At 39.4% G+C, this 26,936-nt stretch overlaps 1 protein-coding gene across 2 annotated transcripts; it reads right to left on the bottom strand.

Annotated features, from left to right (window-relative positions):
- Positions 1 to 1,066: 1,066 nt before the first annotated feature.
- On the bottom strand, positions 1,067 to 22,759 carry LOC127652258 (collagen alpha-1(I) chain-like). 2 transcript variants are annotated; one of them, XM_052138396.1, is made up of 50 exons: positions 22,549 to 22,759; positions 21,178 to 21,369; positions 20,769 to 20,791; positions 20,512 to 20,547; positions 19,239 to 19,331; positions 18,401 to 18,472; positions 17,975 to 18,019; positions 17,264 to 17,317; positions 16,812 to 16,865; positions 16,365 to 16,418; positions 16,077 to 16,130; positions 15,931 to 15,984; positions 15,741 to 15,839; positions 15,349 to 15,393; positions 15,132 to 15,185; positions 13,791 to 13,889; positions 13,624 to 13,668; positions 13,340 to 13,438; positions 13,009 to 13,062; positions 12,700 to 12,807; positions 12,456 to 12,509; positions 12,207 to 12,305; positions 12,050 to 12,103; positions 11,471 to 11,569; positions 11,166 to 11,219; positions 11,014 to 11,067; positions 10,702 to 10,755; positions 10,545 to 10,598; positions 9,369 to 9,413; positions 9,145 to 9,243; positions 8,897 to 9,004; positions 8,396 to 8,503; positions 8,234 to 8,287; positions 8,052 to 8,105; positions 7,855 to 7,962; positions 7,582 to 7,635; positions 7,399 to 7,452; positions 7,122 to 7,283; positions 5,704 to 5,811; positions 5,259 to 5,366; positions 5,086 to 5,139; positions 4,855 to 4,962; positions 4,711 to 4,764; positions 4,505 to 4,612; positions 4,350 to 4,403; positions 3,835 to 3,942; positions 3,465 to 3,744; positions 3,156 to 3,346; positions 2,809 to 3,051; positions 1,067 to 2,418 (listed from the first exon to the last, which is right to left on the bottom strand). In XM_052138396.1, the coding sequence occupies exons 1-50, from the start codon at positions 22,628 to 22,630 to the stop codon at positions 2,272 to 2,274; spliced, it is 4,347 nt and encodes a 1,448-aa protein (XP_051994356.1). In that variant the 5' UTR covers positions 22,631 to 22,759; the 3' UTR covers positions 1,067 to 2,271. The 2 variants fall into 2 exon arrangements, with proteins under 2 accessions (XP_051994356.1, XP_051994357.1); XM_052138397.1 differs by lacking the exons at positions 12,050 to 12,103; positions 12,207 to 12,305; positions 12,456 to 12,509; ... (2 more) ...; positions 13,340 to 13,438; positions 13,624 to 13,668.
- Between the last annotated feature and the right edge of the window lie 4,177 nt (positions 22,760 to 26,936).

Raw genomic sequence — 26,936 nt, 5'->3', positions numbered from 1 at the left:
GTCAAAATTCAGCATTTTTAAAATCTGGGCTGAACTCCTTCAGTGAAATGCTGGCGCCCCCTCTTTAAATGGCGCCCGCGTTGCACATTGCATAGGCTATATGGTTTTTGCGCCTCTGCTCTAGATGATAAAATGGGTCATTTAAACTACACAGAACCATCTTCAATGGTGTCTATGACGATTTATTGGGAAAATAAATAAAAATAAAAAAAGGGCAAATAATACAGATTTCTGATGGCTAGCTTGTGTAGCAGTTTTCTCCATGTCCCTAAGAATTTACATTTCTGGGTGTAAAAGTGAAAGTGAGGGCATGGATTTAGTTAGCGGTTCTGTTATTCAAGCCCTCTCTACGGAAGGCTCCGCATACCTCACGATACAATGGCCCTGTTGTGTCCTGCACGACTACCACCCTCACCACCACCGACCACATTCATTCGACTGCACATTGGGACAAAATGCTCGTCCTCCTTACACGCTTAGTTTTGGCTCCCCAAAAGTATTTGTTAAACGTTTTTAAAGTAAATACTTAAATTACATCTCTCTCATCTTTCAAGATATTGGAATTGAACGTGTTTGTGGATTACAATGTCCTCGACAGCAAGGACGACCCATGATTTCACGAACACTAGATGGAATGCTTCGAGCTGCGATTCGACTGCCTCGTGTGCCGAATTGTCTCTGATGGATCATTATTGGAATTATTATCCGTCTCATGAAGGAGTTAAAGACCGTTTTAAAGACTGTTTTTAGGACAGAAGATGGAGGATAACCTCCTCCAGGCTGTGTAAGGTTAGTACTCTCTACGAAGATTCTGAACGTAGTATTTAACTGACTTGACGATAAATAGATTTATTTGCTTCAAGGATGTCCTTCCTGTAGGTGAGATGTTATTCAGTAGGGAAATAATCTAATTTTGCAAAACAACATGAAAAAGTACCAAAAAGTCAAAACGTTTCTAAGATTTTCTTTAATCTTCCTCTTAGTAAAAACTATAACAGGTGCAAGCTGTTCTTCATTCAAGTCTATTGGGCAGTCAGGGACGAGTCAAGATCACTTCTGACAAACATAAGGTCGACCACTTAACATGCTTTATTTCAGCATTCAAAATAATTAAAAACATCTCAAATTTTTATACATATACAAATAGGTACAGATCCTCTTGTTTTAACCCCCTATGGTGTGTCTGCTTCTCTCCATTATTTTAGGACTTTTCTATTTTAATGCCTGTTGTTCTCTTTAAAAACCCTGTATAAAAACAAAACAAATCCTGATTACAGAATCATGGGAAGTAAGTGGGGTAATGGCAGGAAGCAACAGGCTAAAATAAACCAAAAAAACAACAACCAAAAAGTGCCAAAAAGGTGTTTGAAAAATAAAAACAGACTCCACCTGCTTATTCTACACTTGTAAAGACTGTGTGTGTATCACAGCTACAGTACTGCTTCTTAACAAAAGCTCTGCTGTTTGGCTCTTAGCATACACTTCAGAGAGAGAGGCATCTGTTACAACTAGGCAGCAAGGTACTCAGATTTTTTAGCACCAAAGGCCCTGTGAGCAAAAGCGATAAACAATACATTACTTTAAAAAAAAGCAAAACTCTAACATACCTTGCTAACAAGACCTCAAGAGGAAATAGCACCTTTACAGCTGACACTTGCTCATTTAACCATAATTCTGCCAGGTAAAATCCTGACTTGGTGTAGATCAACACTGGGAATTGTAGTTGTTTCTTTTTTGAGGTAGCCGTAAGACATCAAAATAAAGTTGAACCCCTGTCTCTTCTGGTCGTTCTTTCTGTGACTCTTTGAAAGGAACATTGGCATTCGGAACCCGGTGGCTAATGGGTATAACACAAAGACACTTAAATGTCATTTTACAGATTTATTTAAACACCTGAACATGGTACAAAGCATTTGGTTTTGCTCTTTCATTGTCCTTCCGCAGTGGTTGAAAAAATGTCACTTGTGTCAGTTTCTTTAAAACTCCAGGGGAATTTTACACTTTATAAGTATATATTATTTTCTTGTTGCCAGTGAAACAAATGAGTCTTCTAAAGTGTCCTCAGTGTGGATGATGACAGAATAGTGGTCCAAAAACAAAGCCTGATAACACAAAACCACTGTCTTCTGAAGCGCAGGTCTAAGCAAGTGGACCATTTGGATAGCCAAATTGAATTCTAGGGTTTGATTTTAATGCATAGAAAAGGTTTTAGAGAGATGATTGCTAAAAACACACACGCACACAAACAATCTCAAGTCCAGATTTCATTTTTTACAAGAAGCAGACTGGGCCAACTTCAATGCCAAATTCCTGATTAGGTGCACCAACGTCCATAGGGGCGATGTCAATAATAGGCAGACGGGATGTTTTTGTTGTTTTGTAGTCGATGACTGTCTTGCCCCATGCACCAGTGTGCGACTGGAGAGATGGAAAAAGAAGAAGAGGGGAACAAATTAGCATATTTACATTGTTAATAACCATTCTTTTGTTCTTATCTAATACATTTGTCTCCAAACTAACAGCAAGCAGTTGGTAGCACATTGTTTTGTTTTATTCATTGAACTAAATGTTTCTGCCAGTATTATTCTCATAGTCACTTTGGATAAAAGTGAACAAGAAATAGTGCTTGTAGTGTAATAGACTTGATATTAGCGGTTAATCACATTTTCATAAAAGACTTGGTATTAGCTCACAGTTTAATAGAGTGGCATTAATGCAGCCATAGATTATTTAAAAAAAAAAATGTATCTGCAGTATTGCTGAGATATTGGGATATTAACAAACAACAGAGATTAAGAGGTTTCATACCGTGCAACCATCCTCAGTGACGCTGTATGTGAAGCGGCTATTGCCCTCTGCTCTGATCTCAATCTCGTTGGAGCCCTGCAGCAGAAGAGCCTTTTTTAGGTTGCCAGAAGCCTGGTCCATGTATGCAATGCTGTTCTTGCAGTGGTATGTGATGTTCTGGGTGGCCTCTGTAGACATGAGGCGCAGGAAGGTGAGTTGAATGTTCACATCCTCAAGCTTGGAGTTCTCGCTGCCATACTCAAACTGGAATTGAGGACAACACAGAAAATGAGCAAATATGGATACATGAAAAGAAATTCTGTTCAATTCTCTTTGGTCTTGTTGACATAAGAGGGAAAAAGCCTCACCTGGAAGCCATCGGTCATGGCCTCTCCGAACCAGACGTGCTTCTTCTCCTTGATGTTCTTGCTTGTGTACCAGTTCTTCTGGGGAATTGTGGACTGTGTTGGGTAGACGCAGGTCTCCCCAGTTTCCATGTTGCAGTAGACCTTGATGGAATCCTGGTTGCAGCCCTGGTCAGGGTCAATCCAGTACTCGCCTGTTTTTTGACAGAGGAATTGGAATAAAATTGGTATGCTATTGTGGTACAGAATGATGCTGGGCAAAAGTTATTTGTGCCATTGTTTTATGCAGTTGAGAGAGTGGCCATTACATACCGCTCTTCCAGTCTGGGTGGCACATCTTTAGGTCACGGCAAGTGCGTGCAGGGTTCTTTTTGGTGCCATCTGGGCTGATGATGCTCTCAATCTGCTGGCTCAGGGACTTGAGGGTGGTGTCAACCTCAAGATCGCGGTCGCGCATCACATTGGCATCGTCGGCACGGTAGCTGCGGAAGGGATCTGGGGCCTTCTCCTGTGGCTGGGCAATGAAGCCGATATCAAATCCACCACCAGAGGGTCCAGGAGGTCCAGGGGGTCCGGGAGCTCCAGGTGGGCCCTAAACCAGGGAGTGAACCAAATATGGAGGGGTTAAAGTTTTTGTTTGGTTTAATAAGTGCATACTTGTGTAGTAGAAATTGCCACCCACAGCTGGTCCAATTTCACCATTGCGACCACGAGGTCCAGGAGGTCCAATGGGTCCAGGAAGTCCGCTCATGCCATCTTTACCAGGTGCACCAGAAGATCCAGCAGGGCCCTATTAATGAAGAGAAATATCCAAATCCAATCAAAATGTCAAGAATGTATATAATGCCACCTAACAACTCCAAAACACATCCTTACAGAAATCTGATATATGGCCATACATGAACATATACAATTATAGTTCTTAATTATATGTGCCATATATATATATATATATATATATATATATATATATATATATATATATATATATATATATATATACAGTACATACATAAGTATGTGAGACATTTGTTTTAGCAGTGAAAACCTATACATGAACATACATAATATTCAGTATATGTGGTTTATATGTTTTGCCATATATCAGATTTCTTTTTGACAGGTCATCATGTATATGCTTTATCTAGCACAGAAACAAGCCAGGAAAAATATTTTGGCATAGGTGAGAATACTTACTCTAGGTCCAGCGGGTCCAGAAGCTCCAGCAGCTCCAGGCTCTCCAGAGGGTCCCTACAGGAAAGCAAGTTTCAGTTGAGAATTACAAACATCAGGTTAATCAACCTATGGATATTATATGACATTTAAGGTGTAGCCTAAATGGAGTCACTTACAGGAGGTCCTGGGGGTCCCTGCATTCCGGTAAATCCTCTGTGTCCCTTCATGCCTCTCTCTCCGGCCTCACCAGTCTCACCCTTGTCTCCACGAGCTCCAGCGGGTCCCTGCACAAAGAGACGACACTCAGTTTCCAATGTAGTATATGTATATGCTACACAATGTCCAGTTTTTAAAACCTTAGGTGATATGATTAGGGACTTACAGAAGGTCCACGGGGACCAGCAGGACCAGCAGCACCAGCAGGACCAGAAGGCCCCTAAGAAGGAAAAAACAGATGAGTTTTAGCTATCTTTTTCAACCACTCAATGTTCATAGTGCAGTTCTTTATTGGAAATGGGACACTTACGTTCTCTCCACGGTCACCAGACTTTCCAGCAGGGCCAACGGGTCCAGGAGCACCAGGGGGTCCAGGAGCACCTGGGGTGCCAGCAGAGCCAGTCTCACCACGGTCACCCTATGTTGGGAACAGAATACTGTGAGGGACAAGGTGCTAGTGACAATGCATAAGTTATACTTTCGTCTGTTTAACTTATATGAACTATATACATAATGAGAAACCTTGAAGAGTACAGCTCACCTTGGGGCCAGGAGCACCATCACGTCCAGCAGAGCCCTCATTACCTGGGGTACCCTAATGAAAGATAAATCATAGTTTGTTAAGAGTCAACAAGACAAAATAATCTATTAACGAACAACTAAGTTATATAACAGAAGTGCAACAGGTAATGGTGTGAAGGTATGTATCCTCACCTCACGACCAGGCTCGCCAGGTGGTCCAGCCAATCCAGGGGGTCCCATAGGTCCAGGAGGACCACGTTCACCAGAGGGGCCACCAGGTCCCTGCTTGCCAGGCTCTCCCTAGATCACATCACAATGAAGAGCATAGTTTGTGTTGATGAAAATGCTTCAACTATCCTATATCTACATTTACATTTATTTACATTTATTCATTTGGCAGACGCTTTTATCCAAAGCGACTTACAGAGCCCTTCTTACAGGGACAATCCCCCTGGAGCAACTTGGAGTTAAGTGCCTTACGCAAGGACACAATGGTGGTGGCCGTGGGGATCGAACCAGTGTACTTCTGATTACCAGTTTACCAGTCATGTGGTTTTAGACCACTACACCACCACCACTCCGTATCTACACTGAAGTCAGCATAAATTAATAAACTATGAATAATCATAACACTCACAGATGGGCCGGGGAGACCAGGGAAACCACGCTCGCCTCTTTGTCCGGGCAGACCAACAATACCACGCTGTCCAGCAATACCATGAGGTCCAGGGATACCAGAAGAGCCCTTGAAGAAAATGAGGATATTAGTGAGATAATCTAGGAAGTACATCACACAGACAAAGTCTTTTCTATATTTTTGTAGCTTGAAAAAAAGTCTAACAATCTGTTCTTGTTAATTGTGTTGTGCCTGAATCCTTTATCAAATGTATTTTATAACTCTAAACTATACAGCTGCTTTAGGACTGAAACTCAAAATCAGTTTCTGTAATATTAAATTGTTGTGTTTTAGAATATGTGTAAAATTTAAATATACTTTTTGCATAAGTATTCAAGTCCTAAGTTTCAGATGCTCTGGGTTTTCACAGATGACAAACAATTGGGTCTACCTGTGATTGATTAAATAACTACCACATATGCTAAACAGAAAACTGAAAGCTAAAAGATTATTATTAATGCTGTGAATCTAAATGATAACTGTGAATATTATGACTAAAGAGCAAATATAAAGTAAATAAATTAGGGAAAGTGAAAAAATAAATGTGTGTGGATGTTCCAGAGGGCACTGTTCAATTATCAGGAAGTGGTGCTATATCAAACCATCCACACACTGCTGAGAATATGTTGTATAACTAATTATTTTCATGAGCAATATGACAACTTGTGAGAGAAGCAAAAGAGAGGGCAACAATCACTTATATTAGATACAGTTTAGTAGCTGAGAATGGCATAAAGGTTCATCATCCAAATCATGAGCTCTGCATAACATTAGCCTCTATGTGAGTGTGATTTAAAGGAAACCATAGCTCAAAAAGGACTATTTGAATCAAGTCTAGAGTTTGCTAAAAATCCTTACTATTGGGCCAGTTGTGATGTGGGGAAAAGATTTTGTGGTCAGGAGACCAGGATAGAGCTTTTAAACCATATTCAAAGACATATGTATGGTGTACAATAATCACTTCCCACAGCCCAAAAAAACACCACATCAATTGGAAGTATAGCGACTATAGCTTCACATGATGTGAAGATGCTGCGAGAAGTTTTCTTTTAATCAACCAGATTGTTTGCAATGGCCCAGACCTTATCTCAATCACAAATGAGAAACTGTGGCTCTATTTAAAAATTGTGGTGCACAAACATCATCTTCTGCAACTAACTTGAACAACATATCTGCCTGGAATAATGCATCAAAATCAGAACAGTTCACTTGAACAATGTGTGAACAGGGGATACTTCAATAGAATATAATGAGAGAAATGGTTAAGTGACCTGAATAACTTTGCAGGGCACTGTCATTTTCTCTCTAGTGTTTTGGCTTGGTTGGTTATGTATCAGAGTTTGAGAAACTTTGGTTATTGATTGGCATGAGACACTTACAGGAGGACCCTCAGCTCCAGGAGCTCCTTTCTCACCAGAGGGACCAGGAGGTCCAGCAGCGCCAGTCTCACCAGTGCGACCAGCAGGTCCAGTCTCACCACGGTTACCTTTCTGACCCTCTTTACCAGATGGTCCGGGAGGTCCTGGGGGTCCAGCGTTACCCTAAGAAAGACAAAGATTAGACAATAGATATTAATTATGGTAGAAGATCCTGATCCTGATTCCAAGACTTAATGTAACATATGATGATCTGAATCAGTATTGAAGATGTTCTTACAGCGGGGCCGGGAGGTCCAACTCTGCCAGCAGCACCAGGGAAGCCAGTAGCACCCTGAACAGAAAATGAAAAATGGATTAGTTCTGTTGTGATAGGTAAGTTCCAAGTGTCTTTGATAGCAGAATGTATTTTCATTTTGATTGTGGTAAGTATTAACATGTAGTAACAATGTAGAATACTCACAGGGGGGCCAGCTGCACCACGGGCACCCTTGGGTCCAGTAGAACCAACAGGACCCTGTATGGCAGAATTCAATTAATTTAATAAATAATGCTTGAATTAAACATTAGTTTAGAAAATGTTTATTATTATGTGGGTTCATCGAACATTATAGACCCAAATGAGTATATATTTAGAATAATTATAGACAGTCCTCTCTTGAGGTTTTGGACTTGCAGTTGACAAAAATGTAAGATAATTGTCCTGATTTGAGAAGGTTACAGTGGATTATCACACCTGAGGTCCAGGCGCACCAGTTGCTCCTGCAGGTCCTGGAGCACCAGCATCACCCTTTGCACCATTATCTCCAGACTCTCCCTTAGCACCAGGCAGACCATCGGCACCCTATTGGAAAGAAATGAGATGATTGAACTATGAACTGGCCAATAATCTTTAAAACATGTTAAAAGGTTATCTTGGTGGTTTTTACTTACAGGAGGTCCAGCAAATCCAGCAGGTCCAGGAGCACCAGGCTCACCACGCTCACCCTATTGGTAATTGTAGAAGAAATGATGGTGTCAAGACATTTTAGTAAAACTTGCTTCAGTTCACTGTTTCTTCAAATTGTGCTTATTTTATTCACCCCAAGCTGTTTAAAGGCAAGGGCTTTACTTACAGGTGGTCCACGGGCACCAGTAGGTCCAAGAGGTCCAGCAGCACCACTCTCTCCCTATGATTAGATACAAATTATAGAATACATTGTGGAATAGGCTCTTCAACTTTGTAAGAATCAATCTATGACAATCGATCAATGGAATCCAGCTCAAAAGAAACTCACCTTATCACCAGGAGCTCCAGCAGGTCCAGGAGGTCCAATTGGTCCAGTCATACCACGGATGCCATCCTTACCAGGGGCACCATCAGTACCTTTGCCACCTTGGTCACCCTAGGATAAGATTTTGCCATCAGTGTTGGGATTTGGGCCAATAGGCTAACACCATTAGCCATTGCATTGTCTGATTGCAGATGGGTCTTGCATGTCAAGCTAAAACCATTCACTTAAGACTTTTTTTGTCTATATGTACTGAGTGTCTATCTACACATGTTCTTATCAGGCTATTACTTTAACATCTACTGCACTTTGGGGAGGTGCATTTTAGCCTGACTTGCTAAGAGACCAGGTCAAGCAATAGTTAAGTTAAAGTTCTTTGAGAAATCAATAATTGTGGTGTGATATATTCTAGGCCTCTACATAATTTGTGTTTGGAAAACTTAATGCTAGTATGTGCTGTCAAAGTACAGTACTAAGTGTGGTAGGACAGGCCTTTTTGACACTCACTCTGTCACCCTTGAGACCTGGCAGACCAGCAGCGCCACGTTCACCAGGCATGCCTTGAAGTCCTGGAGGACCTTGAGCACCAGAAGCACCTGGGGCACCAGCATCACCCTAGGAAAGCATTACAAATATTTATATTTTGGAGATTTCTTTGAATTCTGCCCAGCTGTTTGCTGTTGTGAATGAGTGGTAACTGTTCAGCTTGACCAACACTAGTGCTTGAGAATTGTGTAAGGACAGGTAAGACTCACCTTGGCACCATCGTTACCAGCTGAACCAGGAGAACCACGGGCACCAGCAGGACCAGCAGGGCCAGGGGCACCACGCTCACCAGGGAATCCTCTGTCACCCTGGTACAAAGTAGAGAGAGAGAGAGAGATCCCATCAGTTCTTGGCCATCGTTCTAATCTGGCAGTTAGAAGGTTTGGCATTATGGCCTATGTGGAATTTTTGTGATCATGCTGTAGATACTCACTCTGGATCCTGAAGGTCCAGGAGCTCCAGCCTCTCCAGAAAGACCCTGTAATAAAGTAAAATAGGATTGTTAGAAGGAGCCAATTTAACTTCAAAGGACTAATATTTGTCTTATGTACACTTTCCCATTGATTGAGCAAGCTCTGCATCATCTATTCATGCAAAATTTGAAAATTATATACAGGGTTGGGTCCACACAAGGTCCTTGAAGTGCTTAAAGTGCTTGAATTTAGCTTTTACAAATGTAAGTACGGGAATACCTGGAAAATCCCAATGTTTTGTTAAAAAGTGCTTGAAATTAAAATGGAAAATGTCTACACTTTTAGCATGCCAGAGAAACACATTCATTTTTCACATATTTTTGATTACATTCACAATATCCCCTGCACACAGCGCACATTTAAACTACCCAAGATTGGAAGGGGTCATCTGACGTACATGAAAAGCGACCAACCACAGCTTTTGTTTTTCTACGTAACACGTTGGGTGGGTAAAAAACAAAGGTATGTGCTTGTGTTGTTGCGAAATGTCAATGTGGATACACAGACCTCTACTCGCATGCAGCCAAATTTTGGGCTAGGTGACAAAATGGATGTCATTAGCCAATGGCCAGTAAATCAGTCTCTAGTGTTTGAGTTATGCAGTGGCGAAGAAGTTTAGTATGACATCCTTTCACTGCATGTTGTGTCGCATGTGCGCACACTCTAAAGCAAATTTGCCTTATGAACTGGCTGCATGGGATGTGACCATTATTTTTGGTCGAGTCATGAGGTCAATTCTGATTTTGGTTAAACTTTGCCACAGTTTTCACAACATTTACTCTACAGACCTTCTACAGATTTCAATACGCATTAAAAACGCGCAATATGTTTCCATCAAAGATGAGATTCACACAATCAATTCTCATTGAATGTCTCTTAATATTCTTTCTGTTCTTTACAGTCAGTTGTTGTGCAATATGCCTAAGCGATACAGAAACTCTTGTTAATGTGTACTTTACCATTTGAAAAAGTATTTGAAAGTCCTTGATTTTCATTATATGATTCAATCTTGCTATAAGGTTAGATTTTATAGGATTTGCAGTAGGTTAGATCCCATAGGATTTACTGTAAAATTAATTAGCAATTTTATGCATTATAAAGGATGTTGTGTACCAACACTAGTAGGGAAGTCGTACCTGCTCACCAATCTTGCCAGGCTCACCAGTGGCACCCTGGGGTCCTGGAAGACCCTGTAATGCAGATGCACAACAAAAATATGAGGTTACTGACTTCCTATAGCAAAAACGTCATGTTTTAGTGGATTGGATTGGTAAGATAAGTGAGCACACTTACCTGGAATCCAGGAGGACCAGCAGGTCCCTGCTCACCTCTCTCACCAGAAGGCCCCTATTCAGCAGAAAGAAATGTCATGAGACACAATAGCCAAAAGTGCTATATTAGAGAAATTATACGTGGATGCTACATGGAATGCAAGTATTATTTATGAATATGCAGATTAAAATAGTTCAATAGTTAAGCCATTATTTGAGATAAGTCACAAAATATGATGGATTAGCAGAGCTGTTGTTTATGTTGATGTAATAATAATGCTAAATGACAAAAACTCTGTAAGATGCATTGCGAGATATTGAAAGTGCTACTTACAGAAGGTCCAGGAGCACCAGGGGCACCAACATCACCATCCTTACCGGGAGCACCCTATAGTCAAGCACAAAAAATATAATAATGCCCGGATGAAGATTTCAAAAGGGTAAAATTAGACTGTGGTATGCAAAATGGAAGCTACAGAAACTTACAGTGGCACCAATAGCACCCATCACACCTCTCTCACCAGGTTTGCCACCCTCACCCTGTTCATGAGCAAAAATAAGTCACATCAAACTTAGAAATCCTAATATAACAAATATTCATGGTACCTGAGCATGAAACGGTTTTGAGACTAAGCAAATAAGTAACATTTAAAGGATACAGTCAAGCTCTGCCAGGCTAACAGGATTCTGATTGTAGATTGATGAAGCTATATTACTGAATGTTGAGGAACTCAACAACCCAACCCTCACAAGTCAAAGGGACAATTTTAAAGAGCATCTAAAGCACTCACAGCAGCACCCTTAGGTCCAGGGAATCCCATGACACCAGGCTGTCCTCTTGCTCCAACAGGGCCGGGAGGTCCAGGGCGGCCATCTTGTCCAGAATTACCCTGTCAGATATACAAACGAAAATGCTTTGTGAGCTTTGTGATCATCATCATCGTGTATGAATGTCTGGGTATGCAGTTTCAATTTAAGTAGATTGGACTGAAATTTATACAGTATATGAGGTAAATATGTCAGTGAAAATATAGTTTATATAGATACATAATCAATGGTATAGGAATATAGTAAGCATGAAGTTGATTATGGCTCAAACTGACTGAAATGTCTGGCTATTTATGGCAATTTGGCAGTTGTCTTATTTTTCAATCCCTTTTGATTTAAAGTTACCCTTACTATTGTTTTTTTCTCACAACGGGACATTAACAAAAACAATCCAGTTGTTCGAAACAGCAGTTTTAGCCCTGCTATTGCGGAAATTGAAAGCCCGGATCAGCAATTATATGAATGATGTTAGACCACTGCAGCACTTAGTTATGGCACCATGTGGCTTATCTGTTAGAGAATGCAGAAAGGGGGACACTCACAGCAGGTCCAGTCTTGCCATCAGGTCCAGGGCTGCCAGGGCTACCAGTCATTCCCTGTAATGGACAAGATAACAGAAGGGGTCAAACTATGGCATTGGCATACTAATACACAACCAATGCACAGTGATATAGCATTCCAACTGGTCAATTTTCTCACCTTGGATCCTGGCATGCCAGGTTCACCATTGCGGCCAGGCTCACCAGTGGCACCCTTAGGTCCAACAGCTCCAGGGCCTCCACGCTCACCAGGGGCACCCTATTACAGAGATCAGAGAAAGTGACACAATTTACTATTGCTGGAATATGATAAATGCAATATGCTAAATGGATATTCTGTCAATGGAATTGAATGTAAGTATTGAAGTCGGTTTAGTTATGAAAAATCGTATATCTTTTGAAGACTTACCTTAGGACCTGCAGATCCATCAGCACCAGGGAAACCACGACCACCAGGAGCACCCTGCACAAAGAGTTGTTTTGCTGTGGTAAGTGCCACTCAGTTTAGAACTTGTTTGAGTAGATATTTCTATGTAATGTAGGTTTTAAATTTGATAGAAAAACCTCTGAAGAGTTCAGTTTAGGTCTCCACACATAATCTTATGTAAAACAGTGTCTAAGATGATATGGGTAGGCTTGATTTAGGTACATACACGTTCGCCAGGGGGTCCACGACCACCGGCAGCACCGGGTTCACCACGGGGACCTCTCTTGCCCTCTTCACCAGAGGGGCCAGGGGGACCCTGAACTCCTTGGGGACCCTGGATAGGCACACCAGAAAAGGAGATGTTTAGAAATTAAACAGAAATTAATATGAATAATCAATTATTATACAAACAACTGAAAATACAAGTTGCTTTTTGAGAAAGCAGTGCTAAACTAGACACAATCCTAAGCTAAATTTGTGGAATGGTTCACTTAAATTTGTATGATAAGTCTCTTGATGAGAACTATAAACTTACAGCCTCTCCCTTGGCACCAGCCTCTCCTTTGCCACCAGGGGCACCAACCTCACCCTACAAAACAAACAAATGGGTAAACAAAAATAAGCAGGTAAACATACAGTACAATACAGTACAATAAACATTTTATTTTTAAAGTACATTAAAAACAACAAAGTGCTTTTCAAAATAATTAAGAATCAGAAAATACATAAAAATAAAGAAAATCGACATACATTATACATTCAAATTACTCAACAGCATTATGTTAATTTGTTTTTTTGAGGAGAAATTATAAAATATAAAAATATAAAATATGGAGCTGATGATTCGTAAAGAATTTGACACTTACAGTGTTACCCTTGGGGCCAGGGGCACCAGAAGCTCCAGAAGGTCCAGGAGGGCCACGGGGTCCAGGGAAACCAGGAGCACCAGCAATACCAGCAGCACCCTGCAGGTGGCAGCAGAGAGAGAAACAAAATGTGGTGTTAATTTACTAACACCAAAGTTCAAATCCAGAAAGATACCATATGAGGCCTATAGAAGAGATGATAAAAATAATAAATAAATATATATATATATATTTATGTTTTTTTCTTCTTTTTTTTTATTTATAAAGAATAAGATGATACTTACAGGAGCACCCTTAGCACCAGCAGCACCATCAGCTCCATTGTTACCCTACAGTAGAAGGAAAGGAAAACATATGGAACTGTTTCAGGATGGAGCTGCACAAGTGTTTTAAAAATGTACTTAATATATATCCCTGGGTGAAAACTATCAAATTCAAAAGATTCACTTACAGCAGGTCCAGCGGGACCAGCAGGTCCAGGGTTACCAGGCTCACCACGGGCACCCTGGGGTCCCTCTGCACCACGAGTTCCTTGAGGACCAACCTCCCCCTGAAGAAAGCAGATAGAATGAGTGAGGTGCAGGGTGATAGGTCAGCACATGTCTATTGTTTAATAGGGGGCATCTCAACCCTTGAATCTAAACAAGAGTGCTATAGGGGACATCTCAACCCTCAAATGTCAACTAGAGTGCTATAGGGGCATCTCAACTTTCAAATGTAAACTAGAGTGCTATAGGGGACTCACCCCAGAAATTAAAGGGCTACCGGGTACATCTCAACCCTGAAATCTAGAAAATGTTTGCTTTTAGGGGCACCTCACCCCTAAAATGAAAACTTGAATGCTATAGCGGCTCAGTCCTCAAATGTAAACTACAGTCCTATGATTCAAATGATCCTATGATCCTGAAATTGAAATTAAATTTCTATAGGGGGCATGTCAACCCTGAAAAATATATTAGAGTGCTATTGGGGGTATCACAACACTAAAATGGAAATGATAGTGCTATAAGGGGCATATCAACTCTAAATGCAAATGTGAGTGCTATAGGGGACCCTACAACCTAAGAGTGATATGGGGGAATCTAAATCCTTAAATAGAATTTAGAGAGCTGTATGGGGCATCTCAACCCTCAAATTGAAATCTGAGTGTTACGGGGGCATCTCAAACCTGAAAAGAAATTTAGAGTGCTGTAGGGGGCATCTCAACCCTCAAGTAGAAATTAGAGTGCTATAGGGGCCATCTCAACCATGAAAAGGAAATCAGAGTGCTATTGGGGGCATCACAACACTAAAATGGAAATTAGAGTGCTAATGGGTGCATATCAACTCTAAAATGCAAATGAGAGTGCTAGGCAGCCTAAAAATCTGAAATTGTAATTAGAGTGCTATAGGGGTATCTCAATCCTAAATGGAAATCTGAGTGCTATAGGGGGCATCTCAACCCTGAAAAGAAAATTAGACTCTATAGGGGAAATCTCAACTGTCAAATGTAAATTAGAGTGCTATATGGGACATCTAAACCCTAAAATGGAAATCTGAGTACTACAGCTATTGGCTATAGGGGGCATCTCAACCCTCTAATGCAAATTAAAGCACTATAGGGGGCATCTAAACCCTGAAATGGAAATCTGAGGGTTATAGGGGGCATCTCAACCCCCATATGGAAATCTGAGTGATATAGGGGGCATCTCAACCCTAAAAAGAATATTATAGGGCTCTCTTCACTGTTTGTTTAAAGGTCAAATCTACCTTATGTTATCATAATGAAAAAATTAGAAGTTTTTTTTCTTACCTTAGCTCCAGGGCCACCTGGGAATCCTGGGGTACCAGCAGGGCCAGTTGGGCCCTAGAAAATAGACAAAGCAAAAAAGTATCTTTTCTAATTTCTTCTTCAGATTGATCATGTTTATTGGAACAATATAGTTATGGTAGGTTTACAGAAATATTGTGATGTGTATTTGCGAAGGTTTTCAATAATGTATTGAAGTTTTAAAAAAATGGTTACTTACAGGAGGACCAGCAGCTCCAGCAGCACCATCATTACCACGAGCACCCTGAAAAAAACAATGAGTAACAATCATTATATAAAGCCATAATGGAGAGACCATAATCTCAGAAACTAAACTAATAGTAAAGGATTATAAATACATTGTTTAATGGTATGTTAAAGAGATAAACATTTTAGCATGTGCCAAACCAAATGCTTCTAAAAGACTGAAATAATTTCTGTGGCCATTCTTTTAATATGCACGTGACTGTCCTTTGCTAGCAAAATATTTCATGGCACATAGAGCTCCTCCACATATTAATTACATCTTTAAAAATATAATACTGGCTTTCAATAGAAGGTCAAATTTTAGCTTTACAGACCACTTTATCATCATCATATACGGTCACTTACAGCAGCACCATTAGGACCAGGACGGCCTCTCTCACCAGGCAGACCACGAGGACCCATTGCGCCAGGAGTTCCGTTCTCACCGGGGTTACCAGCCTCACCCTAATGAACAAAACAGCATATTAATTGATCTGCTACTGTTGAAATTTAAGTTTAATCCAAGTGTGATATTGATTCAGAATGTGGAACTCACCTTAGGTCCAGCAGGGCCAGAGTCTCCCTTAGCTCCATCTAGACCGCTGAATCCCTGAGGTAGAGAGGAAGGATGTAAAGATGTAAAAAGTTTTGACATATGTTGACAGTCATCAAACTAAAGGAAACACTTCCTGGAGCACTCACTCTGTGTCCCTTGATGCCTGGAAGGCCAGGAGTTCCGGGGAATCCACGAGCACCCTAGATAGAGAAAGAAAGGGACAGGGGAAGGTGGAGACTTCAGTTTTCACAGCCTTACAAAAGTTGTTTGCAGTGTTTCTCTCTCTCGCTGTGTCATCCAACATATTGAACTTAAAATGATTTTACATAATCTAATAAATGAATCAATTGTCAAACAATCAAAAACAGCAGAAATTGTTGAGATGTCACTGTGGTATACTGGGAAGAGTCCTTTGGGAACACTAGCAAACTCACCTGTGCACCTGTGGGTCCACGCTCACCTAGGCGACCGGGTTTGCCAGACTCACCCTACAAAAAACAAAACAAAGAATGAAATGAAAAAGAATGCCAAGAAAGAATAACACCATAGGCATCTATCAGACTGAATTGTGGGTAATCTTTGAAATTTCGATCCCTGTCGAAAGCTGTGTGAACTAAAAAGATGTTGGATATCTTGAATGTTATTGGACAAAGAAAGAACCATGGCCAGAGAGTGCATTCCCTGACTCATTTCTTATGTACTTAAATACTATGGTTAGCATCCTGAAATTGCATAATCATAACAGAAGTAGTATGCCATGCTAATTATAGAATTAGAGTGCACTAATAAAGCCAAAATTGGTGGAAAAAATTAGGTTATCCCCTATTTTTATTACCATAATTTTAAAACAATGTTGAGGTTAAATTGGGTAGGCTACTTACATCTTCTCCATTCTTTCCAGGGGGACCAGCAGGACCACGGGGACCCATTGGACCCTAAAGAAGGGAAAGCAGGAAAAAAAGCTAGGTTAGTCTCACATTGTGGCTGCATGAGTGAGTCACACAGTAGCTTTTGTAATTTATGAAATGTAAAAAGTGAAAAATCAACTAAAATTACTTTTAGCTAGATAAGTAAGAATCCTTTGTTTTAATAATATACAAGAGAGGGGCATGAGGTCAAGTTCCATTAAGCTTGTGCCCTTTTGACCTCATTTGATTGTGGGTATTTTTGAGCAAGTGAAAAACACTCAGAATTTTTGGTTTTAAATGTTAACTCTTACTAACAGGTCACTTAAGGACAAAGACTCTAGATTTTGCGAGGTCTTAAAGTATCAGTCCTGAGTAAAAGGTGTGTAATTGATTTGAGTGTACAAATGATTGGTTTAGATACTCACAGGAGCACCAGCCTCACCAGGCTCACCAGGGGGGCCAGTAAAACCTTGGGGTCCCTGAAGAGGAGGACAGAAAAACACAACGTTTAAACAACAGTTTAATGGGAAAATTTCAGGGGAAAAAAATAAGTGCTCAAAAGTTAACTTATGCTTTCTGGTTGGATCTAACTGTATAGGACTTTGAAATACCTAAACTAAAGTTCATTTTATATTTACATTTTATTGTTTATTGTTAATATATATAATAATAAACACACACACACACACACACACACACACACACACACACAACACAACACTTTTCCAGTCCTAATTAATCTTGGTTCATGTTAATTACAATATATAATAATACATTATTTATTTAACATTAATGTTGCACGTTAACATTAGTTCATGCATTATAAACTAAAATCGAACAATTGTAAATATGTAAATTAACATAAACCAAGATTATTAAATGCGGTTCAAAATATTGTTCATAGTTACTTCATTAAACATAATGCATTAACTAATGTTAATGAATAGAACCTTATTGCAAAATGTTCTCTAATACTTTTTTGTGTGTGCTCCAATTCTATGGTGCACATTTTAGTCTTCAAATACATTTCTATGCTTCGGTTGGAGTAAAATAGGAACTTTTTTAATCCAGTGATTCAAAACCATATTAGATGTGAAGAATTTATGTTTTTTTAATAATTGTAAGTGACTACTCACAGCAGTTCCGGGAGGTCCAGGAGGTCCACGGGGGCCCATAGGTCCCTTTAAAAAGAGAAATAAAGATTTGTTAAGTACACCTGCAAATTGAAAAATTCATATTATTTACATGATATTTTGTTTAAAGTTACATGCTGCAGGCCTTTAGAAGTCTTGTAAGTAGCTTGTAGTGCGGCTGTTTAAGATCTACGTATGTTTTATGTTTAGATGAAGAGACAAGAATGTAATAAGCAGGTGTTTGTAGTTTAACCGTTTAACTGTCTGTGATGTTGTTTGTTTGTCAGGATCTAAGCAGACATGTTTTTGAGAAATAAAAATGGTACATCAAGTGTATCTGTATATCTAAATCCACACCAGGGGATTGTATATTTGTGTGTATTTACATGCATGTAATGAATGTGTGTATGTAGCATGTGTGCATTATACCATGGGGCCAGGGACGGCCATTGCTCCTCCAGATTTCTCATCAAAACCACCAGACATCTGAGGAGAAAAGTTCTGAAGAAACAAGGAGATAAAAAGACCCTGTTAGTCATTTGAACAGGAACTATGTAGTTTCTTCCCAAAAAGAATGAGGTGTGAGGCTCTCTGTACTATAACAACGTAAAAAGGGATTTTACTTCATCTCTCACAGGATGGGATCAAAACATAATAATTTTCATGTGCTTTGAGGAATCTTACCTGAACTTAATTAGCTAGGTCATATTTAGGGGTTTATCTTAAAGGGATCGTTCACCTAAAAATGAAATTATGTCATAATTTATTCATCCTTATGTTGTTCCAAACCCATTTGACTTTCCTTTGTGGAACAGAATGTTTGGGACTGGCAGTCTCAGCCACCATTCACTTTCATTGTATGAAAACAAGCAGTGAAAGTGAATGGTGACTGAGGCTGCCATTCTGTCTAACATTTCCTTTTGTGTTCCACAGAACAAAGACAGTAATAGGGTTTTGAAACAACATGAGGGTGAGTAAATGATCACAAAATGTTTTATTTGTTATTTTTGGGTATAATTACATGTGTGCAGTGCAACTATGGCTACTGCCCTCTGGGCGCTGTCCACTCTTGTAGTGCTGAAATGTGACAGTTCTATGACCTAAAAGCCGTTTAAATGTGATTTGATTTCTAAATCTGGCCTGAAGCTTTACTTAGACCACTAAATGGGAGAACAAAACTTCCAGAAGGTTTGCACTGGGCCTAAAGGCACTTATAAGTCACCTCTTTAACCTGTCTGTTAGAAAGTCTTTAGTGTTTGATACTTACTCCACCAAGGCCAGGAGGTCCAGGGGGGCCTGGAGGACCAGGAAGTCCAGGCTGTCCGGGGATTCCATCATTGCCGGGAGGGCCGGGAAGACCCTTTTTAAGAGAAGGTGACAGAAATAATAGGATTTGATGTTACACTAAGTAACAAACATGTTCATCCAGCCAGTGTTGTTCACATCAAAGCATTTATAGTTCAAGATCATACACCACATATATATATATATATCAGTCCTTCTTACTTGGTGGTCTTTTATATAATTTTGTCTTTTCTTTACATTAAATATAGACCAAATCATCTCACTTTGCATCATCACAATTGTTCAAAGCATGTGTTTATAGCTAACATTATTTTGTCAGTACTGGCACTTCCTGTCTGAACTCTGTCTCATTATATCACAAAATTCTCATTATATCTTTATATTCTAATGAGTTTATATTTTCATTAATATATACTTAGATTAATGTATTTCTCATTATATTTAAAAAATGTCGTAAAAACACAACCTCACCACCGAAACTTAACTGCACTTTCAACTTCAAATCTAAACTAAAACAGGGTAAACGCGGGACCTTTTTATGTTCACATTAAATTTTAAGGTCAGCCAAGTTAGAAAGTACAATTAACAACTATATACAATATAAGCTATAAGGTATAACTCATAGACAGCCATTGTTGGGTGTAATGCATTACTAAGTAATTAATTACAATAATTAAAATATTTTTTTCTTGAAAAAAGTAAAGTACGGGATTACTCTTCATTTTTCAGTAATTTATTTACAGTTACTTCTGATGTAACTGTGTTAAATACTGTATAGACTATAGAACAATTCTATATAAAACAATATTGAATGATATTCAAATTTATGTTTTTTAATTTAACGCTGCCTCCAACATTTTTTGGCCAGTATAAGAATCATTTATTTGATTTTATATTATTTATTTGAAAGAATTAAATGAACAGTTTCATGTCTATCCTTGTATTGTTCATCTGGTCCAGGTTGATAAGTGCTTTAAAAAGTAGTTAGTAATAAGTAATGCAATTACTTTTCAGAGAGAGTAATTAGAACAGTAATCTAATTACACTTTAGAAGATGTCATTAGTAGTTAGTAATGAATTACTTGTTTAGAGTAATTCCCCAACACTGTAGACGACAGACAACTTTTAAATTAAAAATTAAAATTAGGATTTTTTAAGAACGTGAGGATATTCAGTAAGTAAATAAAATCCTAAATAAACAGACATATAAATAAAAAAGAGAAATATAGACCTACCCTCTCACCCTTGTCACCGGGAGAACCTCTAGGTCCCTAAGAGAAAGTGATGAATAAAAATATGTTTTTAGGACTTCACCGGATAAATGAATATAACAATATTAGCACTTCACAAGATAAATGAATATATTAATTACTCTTAACTTGTTCTAAACAGGTTACAAGGAAGACTTCTGTATGGCCTACTTATTGTAGGAATCTCACTATTTGTGTTTAATAGGGAGTCTAATGTCTAATAAAAGTAAATCAACATTTACCTCAACACTGGGCTCCTGGAAATCTATCAAAAAAGAAAAAAGAAAGATTAAAATCACATGATTTGAATAGCCTAATTTGTAAGATCTAATGTTTTTGTTTTAGATCTAATGCCTTTTAATAACTAATGCCACAATATTTATAATCAGCCCAATAGATATATTGAAGGGTGAGTCTGTAGTTTTCCCCCAGTTAGATTTGGGGCCTAGGCTAGGGCCTTGATTAGGCCTATTAGACCAATGGCCAACAGAGAGATTAATCCAGTGAATGACCATAAGGCTGGAAGGTCGAAGATCGCATGCAAAAATCCGAGGGCGGGGGAGTACATTTTGAGGATCCTTCTCGTTTCCCCAAGGTAACAATTTTCCTCGGTAAATAAAGAAACGGTGCGTGAGAATCAAGGCGTCGTACCGTCGTCTGGGCAGACGGGGCAGCACTCGTCGTGGGGAATCACTGGATTGGGGCAGTCGGTTGTGTCCTCACATATCACCTCGTCGCACATAACGGTGCCGCTGTCGCACACGCAGATTTGACATGGCTCTGGTTTCCAGACGTCCCGGTCATTGTAGACCTGGCCCTCCAACGTGCAGCTGCCGCCTGTGCCTGCGGAAATAACAAAATTGTAGAATAAGTAAATATTCGTCGCATATCTTTTGTCATCTAATGAGGATTAGATGTTCATCTCACGTTACAGAATGCCAACGTATTTCATTTGAAATCCTTATTGAGGATAGTTAAGGTTGAGCTTCCTCATAGAAGGAAAGTAGGAAAAAATTAAGTGCATCTTCTCTGGTGAAAAATCTCATAAGGGACCATTTGGATATGCGGATATTGGTTGACGCATTGTGTGTTTAAAGACTGACATATTGCCCTTTACAGAAATGTGTTGATATGGAAAATGACCCCTAGGTGGCGCAGTGCCTTAATACCCAAATTCCATCATCCAGTGGAAAAACGCCCAGGCAAATGTTTCCACGTCCGCTTGAAACTGACCGTCCATCATTAAGTAATTGAAAACTGTCGGCTTGGCAGCGACTAACGTTTTCCTTGAGTGGAAAGTCTGCAGGGTCCGCATGTGTTTTCAATCATCATAAGAGGGGGAAAAAGAGAATGTGTGGGTTGGGGGGGGTTTATATGATGTCATTGTATATTCAACCGCGGGGTGGCGCTGTGATGCAGCCTGAAAAATTTAAAATAGGGGTCTGGAAAATTCATTCGCCTAAATATAAAACATAAGTGAGAAGAATGAGAGTGAAAAATGTGCGTTTGTGTGTTTTTTCCCAACTACCTAATATTTGCCCCAGGCAGTTGCATCTTAGCCAAACGCATGCTTCTTAACTTAACATTTTTTTTAATGACATTTTTTTAGTCAATATTTCTGTGCTTAATAAGTGTTCATTATGCCTTAATATTGAGTGTTTTATAATAGTTTCCTATCTACTATTTTCTTTTAGCAGCTGCTGAAATTTAGCTTGAGGACAACAAAGTGGAGAGCCTCCAAACCTGTGCCAACTTGCCTCCAAAGTTCGCGCACACAGAGTTTGAAAAGGCCAAGTGGCTCTAATGCACGTCCAGACTGCTCCAATGTTCCTCTCACATTCCAGAAAAAAATATATCATCTATATTGTGCTGCTTAAGCTATAGGAGATTTCTTATATAAGCTACTGCATGCTTTTCAATCCTACTGCCGCCTCCCTCCCTCTTCAGCATCACAAAAGTTCCTCACTCCATTTGCAACAACCTCCAGCAAAGCTTGAAAAGTTTCAGAAAAGTTTTACTTACGATCGTCCTCGCCTTGTCCTCTTGCCAAAAGCACAGTTGCGCTGAGCAACAGCGCCAACCGAATATCCACAAAGCTGAACATGTCTAAATATTAGACATGTAGACTCTTTGAGGCGAGGGAAGTTCTTTTTAGACTCCAATCATACAAGGTAGGGTCCGATTTTCTGTGACTTCAATCCAGACCCCAGCAGAAACTCCCTACTGCCTAAACGAACTTTATGTCGTGGCTTTTATACCCCAAACTTTCTGGGAGGCGTCGGGCGCAGCAGATAACTCAAACATGTTCACATTTAATAGAATAGCGTCCCTCCTTCACCGGGGACAGGAGGGGTTGTCTTCAAAACTTTTTCACCCCAACATCTAAAGAAACCTGATCTCTTAATAAAAGGTGAGGGTTTACTTTCAACGCGTCTATTTGGTTAAGTTAGGCTAGATGGTGTGCCAAGGCAACCACCTGTACTGTGGGCATATCTCCAGACTATTTATTTCTGAATTTAAGGGACACTGGGGCGAGACTTCTCTACGAAAAGAATTTCCTCAGGATTATCTTGAAATTGAGGAGGACTCAATGGTTTCTGAAATAAATGTATTCAGTATTCATTTATATTTCAACTCCAACTGCAAAAATGTGCATTGTATTTGTATCGGTTCCGAAAAACATTATGTATTGGGGAAAAAAATCGTATTATTGCCATGATCAAAATTATGAATGGATTTCTGAAGCCAAAAGGTGAAACTGACTGTTGACTTGCATGAGATCGTTTAGATTTGTATTGATTTGTAATAGAAATAAATGTGTATATGGCGAGTTGGTCGCTTTAATCATTTGTTTTGGCATTATTTTATTGAATTATTTGCAAAAATGTCGTTTTATTTGTTCACTAAATAGATATGTGCTTGGTGAACGATATTGTGACGCTGATTCAGGATGGGCAAACTTTTTTAGTTAAAGAAAAGAACAAACAACAACAAAAACATCGACATCAGTAATAATAATGGGATCTCTCTCTCTCTCTCTCTCTCTCTCTCTCTCTCTCTCTCTCTCTCTCTCTCTCTCTCTCTATATATATATATATACACATATACACACACTACCAAAAGTTTTGAAACACTTGACTGAAAAGTTTCTCATGATCTTAAGAATATTTTGATCTAGAGGCGTATGCTTAAATGCTTGAATTTTTTTTTTGTATACAAAAAATATAATTGTGGCACCATATAAATTTATTTCATTATAACATGTAATTAAAAAAAAGGTTTTTGAAATTGATGACTTGGACCAAATAAAAAAGAAAATCAGCCAATAAGTGTTTTTTTTTTTTTTACTGGGTGATATAGCTCAAGAAGTTGGTTAAGTAAATGTCAAGAATACATGTCTGCAAATTCTAGGCAACGGGTGACGACTTTGAAGATGCTAAAATATTGGATTTTGGATTTGGATTTTGTTTAGTCACAACATAATTTCCATAGTTCCATTAATGTTATTTCATAGTTTTGATGACTTTACTATTATTCTATATGCTTATTGCCAAGACGATAATAACTGAGTGCGTCCTCAACAGTGCAATCCTAAATACACAGCCACGCACGCGCCACTTTTCCGCGTTCCTCGTTTTAATATCACATAAAAAAAAAAAAGTGATTTGGCTCATGAGCGCTCCATCTCTTTTCCGGAGACACGTCGCCCCTCTGGAACTGTCCTATCAGAGCTAACGGTCTTCCTCTTCATCTTCATACCAGTTTCTTATCCAAAAGCTGGGTCTGCCTCCTTATTCATCTCAGAATAATGAGATGAAAGAGAGAGAGAGAGAGAGAGAGAGAGAGAGAGAGAGAGAGAACGCCACCTCATCGCTTTCAGGTGCATACAGGGTCAGTGACGAGTAAAGCATTCAAACGTCCATGTCAGGACATAGCTGTACATAAACCAGTATGGGGTGGATTTATTGCATGCACATTTTAAATAATAATGACCTAAAATGGAATATTTGATTGTATTGATTATTAATGCAGGTTTTGGGAATGTCGTTGGTAGAGGGGAGGGTGGATGGGATGGGGGGTAATTCGTATGTGCCCCAGTAAAATTTTCCAGATAACATTTACATTTACATTTATGCATTTGGCAGATGCTTTTATCCAAAGCGACTTACAGTGCACTTATTACAGGGACAATCCCCCCGGAGCAACCTGGAGTTAAGTGCCTTGCTCAAGGACACAATGGTGGTGGCTGTGGGGATAACAGTTCTGTGCTTTAGCCCACTACGCCACCACCACTCCAGATAAATCATGAGGGTGAACCGTATGCCTATCTGGGAAATATGGGTTCCTATTCAAAACAAGATACGAATTGTGATGCCTGTTGAAGTTTTTTTTCCTCATAACCGATTTATTCAGTCAAATATACCTTCGACCCTTCAGCATGGATTTGAAAACGTTTGCTTGTTGAGCTACTAAAAACTAATGTTTGTGAATCTCTTGCTTCTATCTCAAACTATGTGATTTAGTCATCAGTAAAAGCTATTTGAAGTCATTTAGGGGGGTCATATAATGCTGCTTGTATAGTTCCCCTCTCTGACAATTCAAACAAAAATAGAAACCAAACATATTTGAAATGAAAGGCATAGAAATGAAACAAGAAGTTTGCCAAAAGCTTGCCAAGAGTTTTCTGCAAAACAAAATGTCAAATACAAATTCAACTACCTATAAATATACAAAGTCACAGAAGCAGACATATAATTTGCGGTCATATTGTAGACCCTTAAATTGAAGTCGATTTTTAAGACTGAAGATTGTTGTGTTCAAAATTCTTTAGTGTAATGTCCAGGAAAAGAACTTCCATCCATCCATCCACCGTCAACCGCTTATCCTGTGTACAGGGTCGCGGGGGGCTGGAGCCTATCCCAGCTAACATTGGGCGAAAGGCGGGGGACACCCTGGACAGGTCGCCAGTGGAAAAGAACTTATGATTGGCAATTATGAGGATTTAATAGTTTCAGTCAGTTGCCAAAGGGCTGACTTATTTAAATCTCATACTAATGCACATTTATACCGCCACATTGCATTTACACTTTAATTTTTCACCGTAAGTGGACTCTACATTATTGTCTTTAAGCCTGATTTGTTCAGGTCAAAAATTCTGTAATAGTTGGAAAAGTTCTCATGCCTTCATATACAACATAAAGCATATTTTGCCATTTCTTATCAAGAACTGCACATAAAGAAATGTCTTCATACGGCCCTGTCATTTGTCTCAACGCTGCAGTGGACAAAGCAGCCTTTACAATTTATGAAAATGGATACAACCACAAAAAGCCAAGTATTAGTATTTAGCCTGGAAGAGCAAAGCCTTCTGGGAGCTCTCACATTGTCCAAAGCCAGCATGAGCTGCAGGAGACAGAGAGCCAAATACAACACAACACAGACAGCTTCTAAAGATGTGACCTGGAAAAGGCAGCAGGATAGTGGGGAGAAGAGTAACTCTTCAGCAGCTGAAAAACGTATCTTAAATTTGATGTTGTAACAGAACAGGTAGTTCACATCAAATGAGGAGCTACTGTGCGCTTGACATTACATTTACATCTGTATCATATATGGGTTAATTAGTTCAATTAAGACAAATTCTTTCTCTTGATTGAATGTGATAGGCCTCTAAGTCTGTATGCATCAGTTTAGTTCAGCAAACAACAATGTTAACTTCATACTTCTCTAGGCATTAAGAAAATCATGTCATTATGGCAACCAGCTCAGTCTTGCATCTACGGAGTCTCTGTGCTTTGATAGGCGGGTTTCTGTCCTCAGCAAACAGGTGTTGTGTCCCACCCCATGCTTTCATGGTGCAGAAGGCCTACTCTCCAAAAATACCAGCCTCACACTACTTCTGCTTCCACAGCTGTTCCTCTTTAGGAAAGTGCTTATCCTCTTTCTGGTTTGCAGTCATGCACACACATGCACTCTTACACATGCTATATTATGAAGGATCTGCAAACCTGGAAATAAGGAAAGCATGTGCAAAAGGAACGGTAGGGTGCCGGGGTTACTGTAAAACACTGCTAAATCACAATGGACACCCATTCATCAGGAGGATGGGTTTGTTTAATTTTCATTAAAAAGTAGTCCATAGCAACTCTGCAATCTGTATAATTTGGAGGACATTTCCATCTCTGTGCAATTCTTCAAAGCACTATGTTTGTGTTGAAAACTGGTTTGGTTCCTCTGAATGGGGCTTTTAGTTTTAACAGTGTTTGATTCAATGGCATTTGGAAACCACATACTATAATATAGATTAAACTGTTCCTAGTGAATAACTACAAGCTGAAAACAGCTCCAAAAGGTTCAAAATAAAGAACATGCATACTGCTTTTACAAACAAACAATGTGTGTTTGGCTACAAT

The sequence above is a fragment of the Xyrauchen texanus genome, chromosome 12, assembly GCF_025860055.1.
Source record: "Xyrauchen texanus isolate HMW12.3.18 chromosome 12, RBS_HiC_50CHRs, whole genome shotgun sequence".
Classification (NCBI taxonomy): Eukaryota; Metazoa; Chordata; class Actinopteri; order Cypriniformes; family Catostomidae; genus Xyrauchen; species Xyrauchen texanus.
This window is presented reverse-complemented; position numbering and strand designations above follow the sequence as displayed.

What these genes read in the sequence shown, in the direction of transcription:
- LOC127652258 (XM_052138396.1), bottom strand. Translation starts at nt 22,630, where the DNA reads ATGTTCAGCTTTGTGGATATTCGGTTGGCGCTGTTGCTCAGCGCAACT. An exon ending in CTGGTCCTAATGGTGCTGCT is followed by an intron (nt 15,394 to 15,740) that starts GTAAGTGACCGT and finishes TGTTTTTTTCAG; the next exon opens with GGTGCTCGTGGTAATGATGG. An exon ending in CTGGTGCCAAGGGAGAGGCT is followed by an intron (nt 12,808 to 13,008) that starts GTAAGTTTATAG and finishes GTGCCTATCCAG; the next exon opens with GGTCCCCAAGGAGTTCAGGG.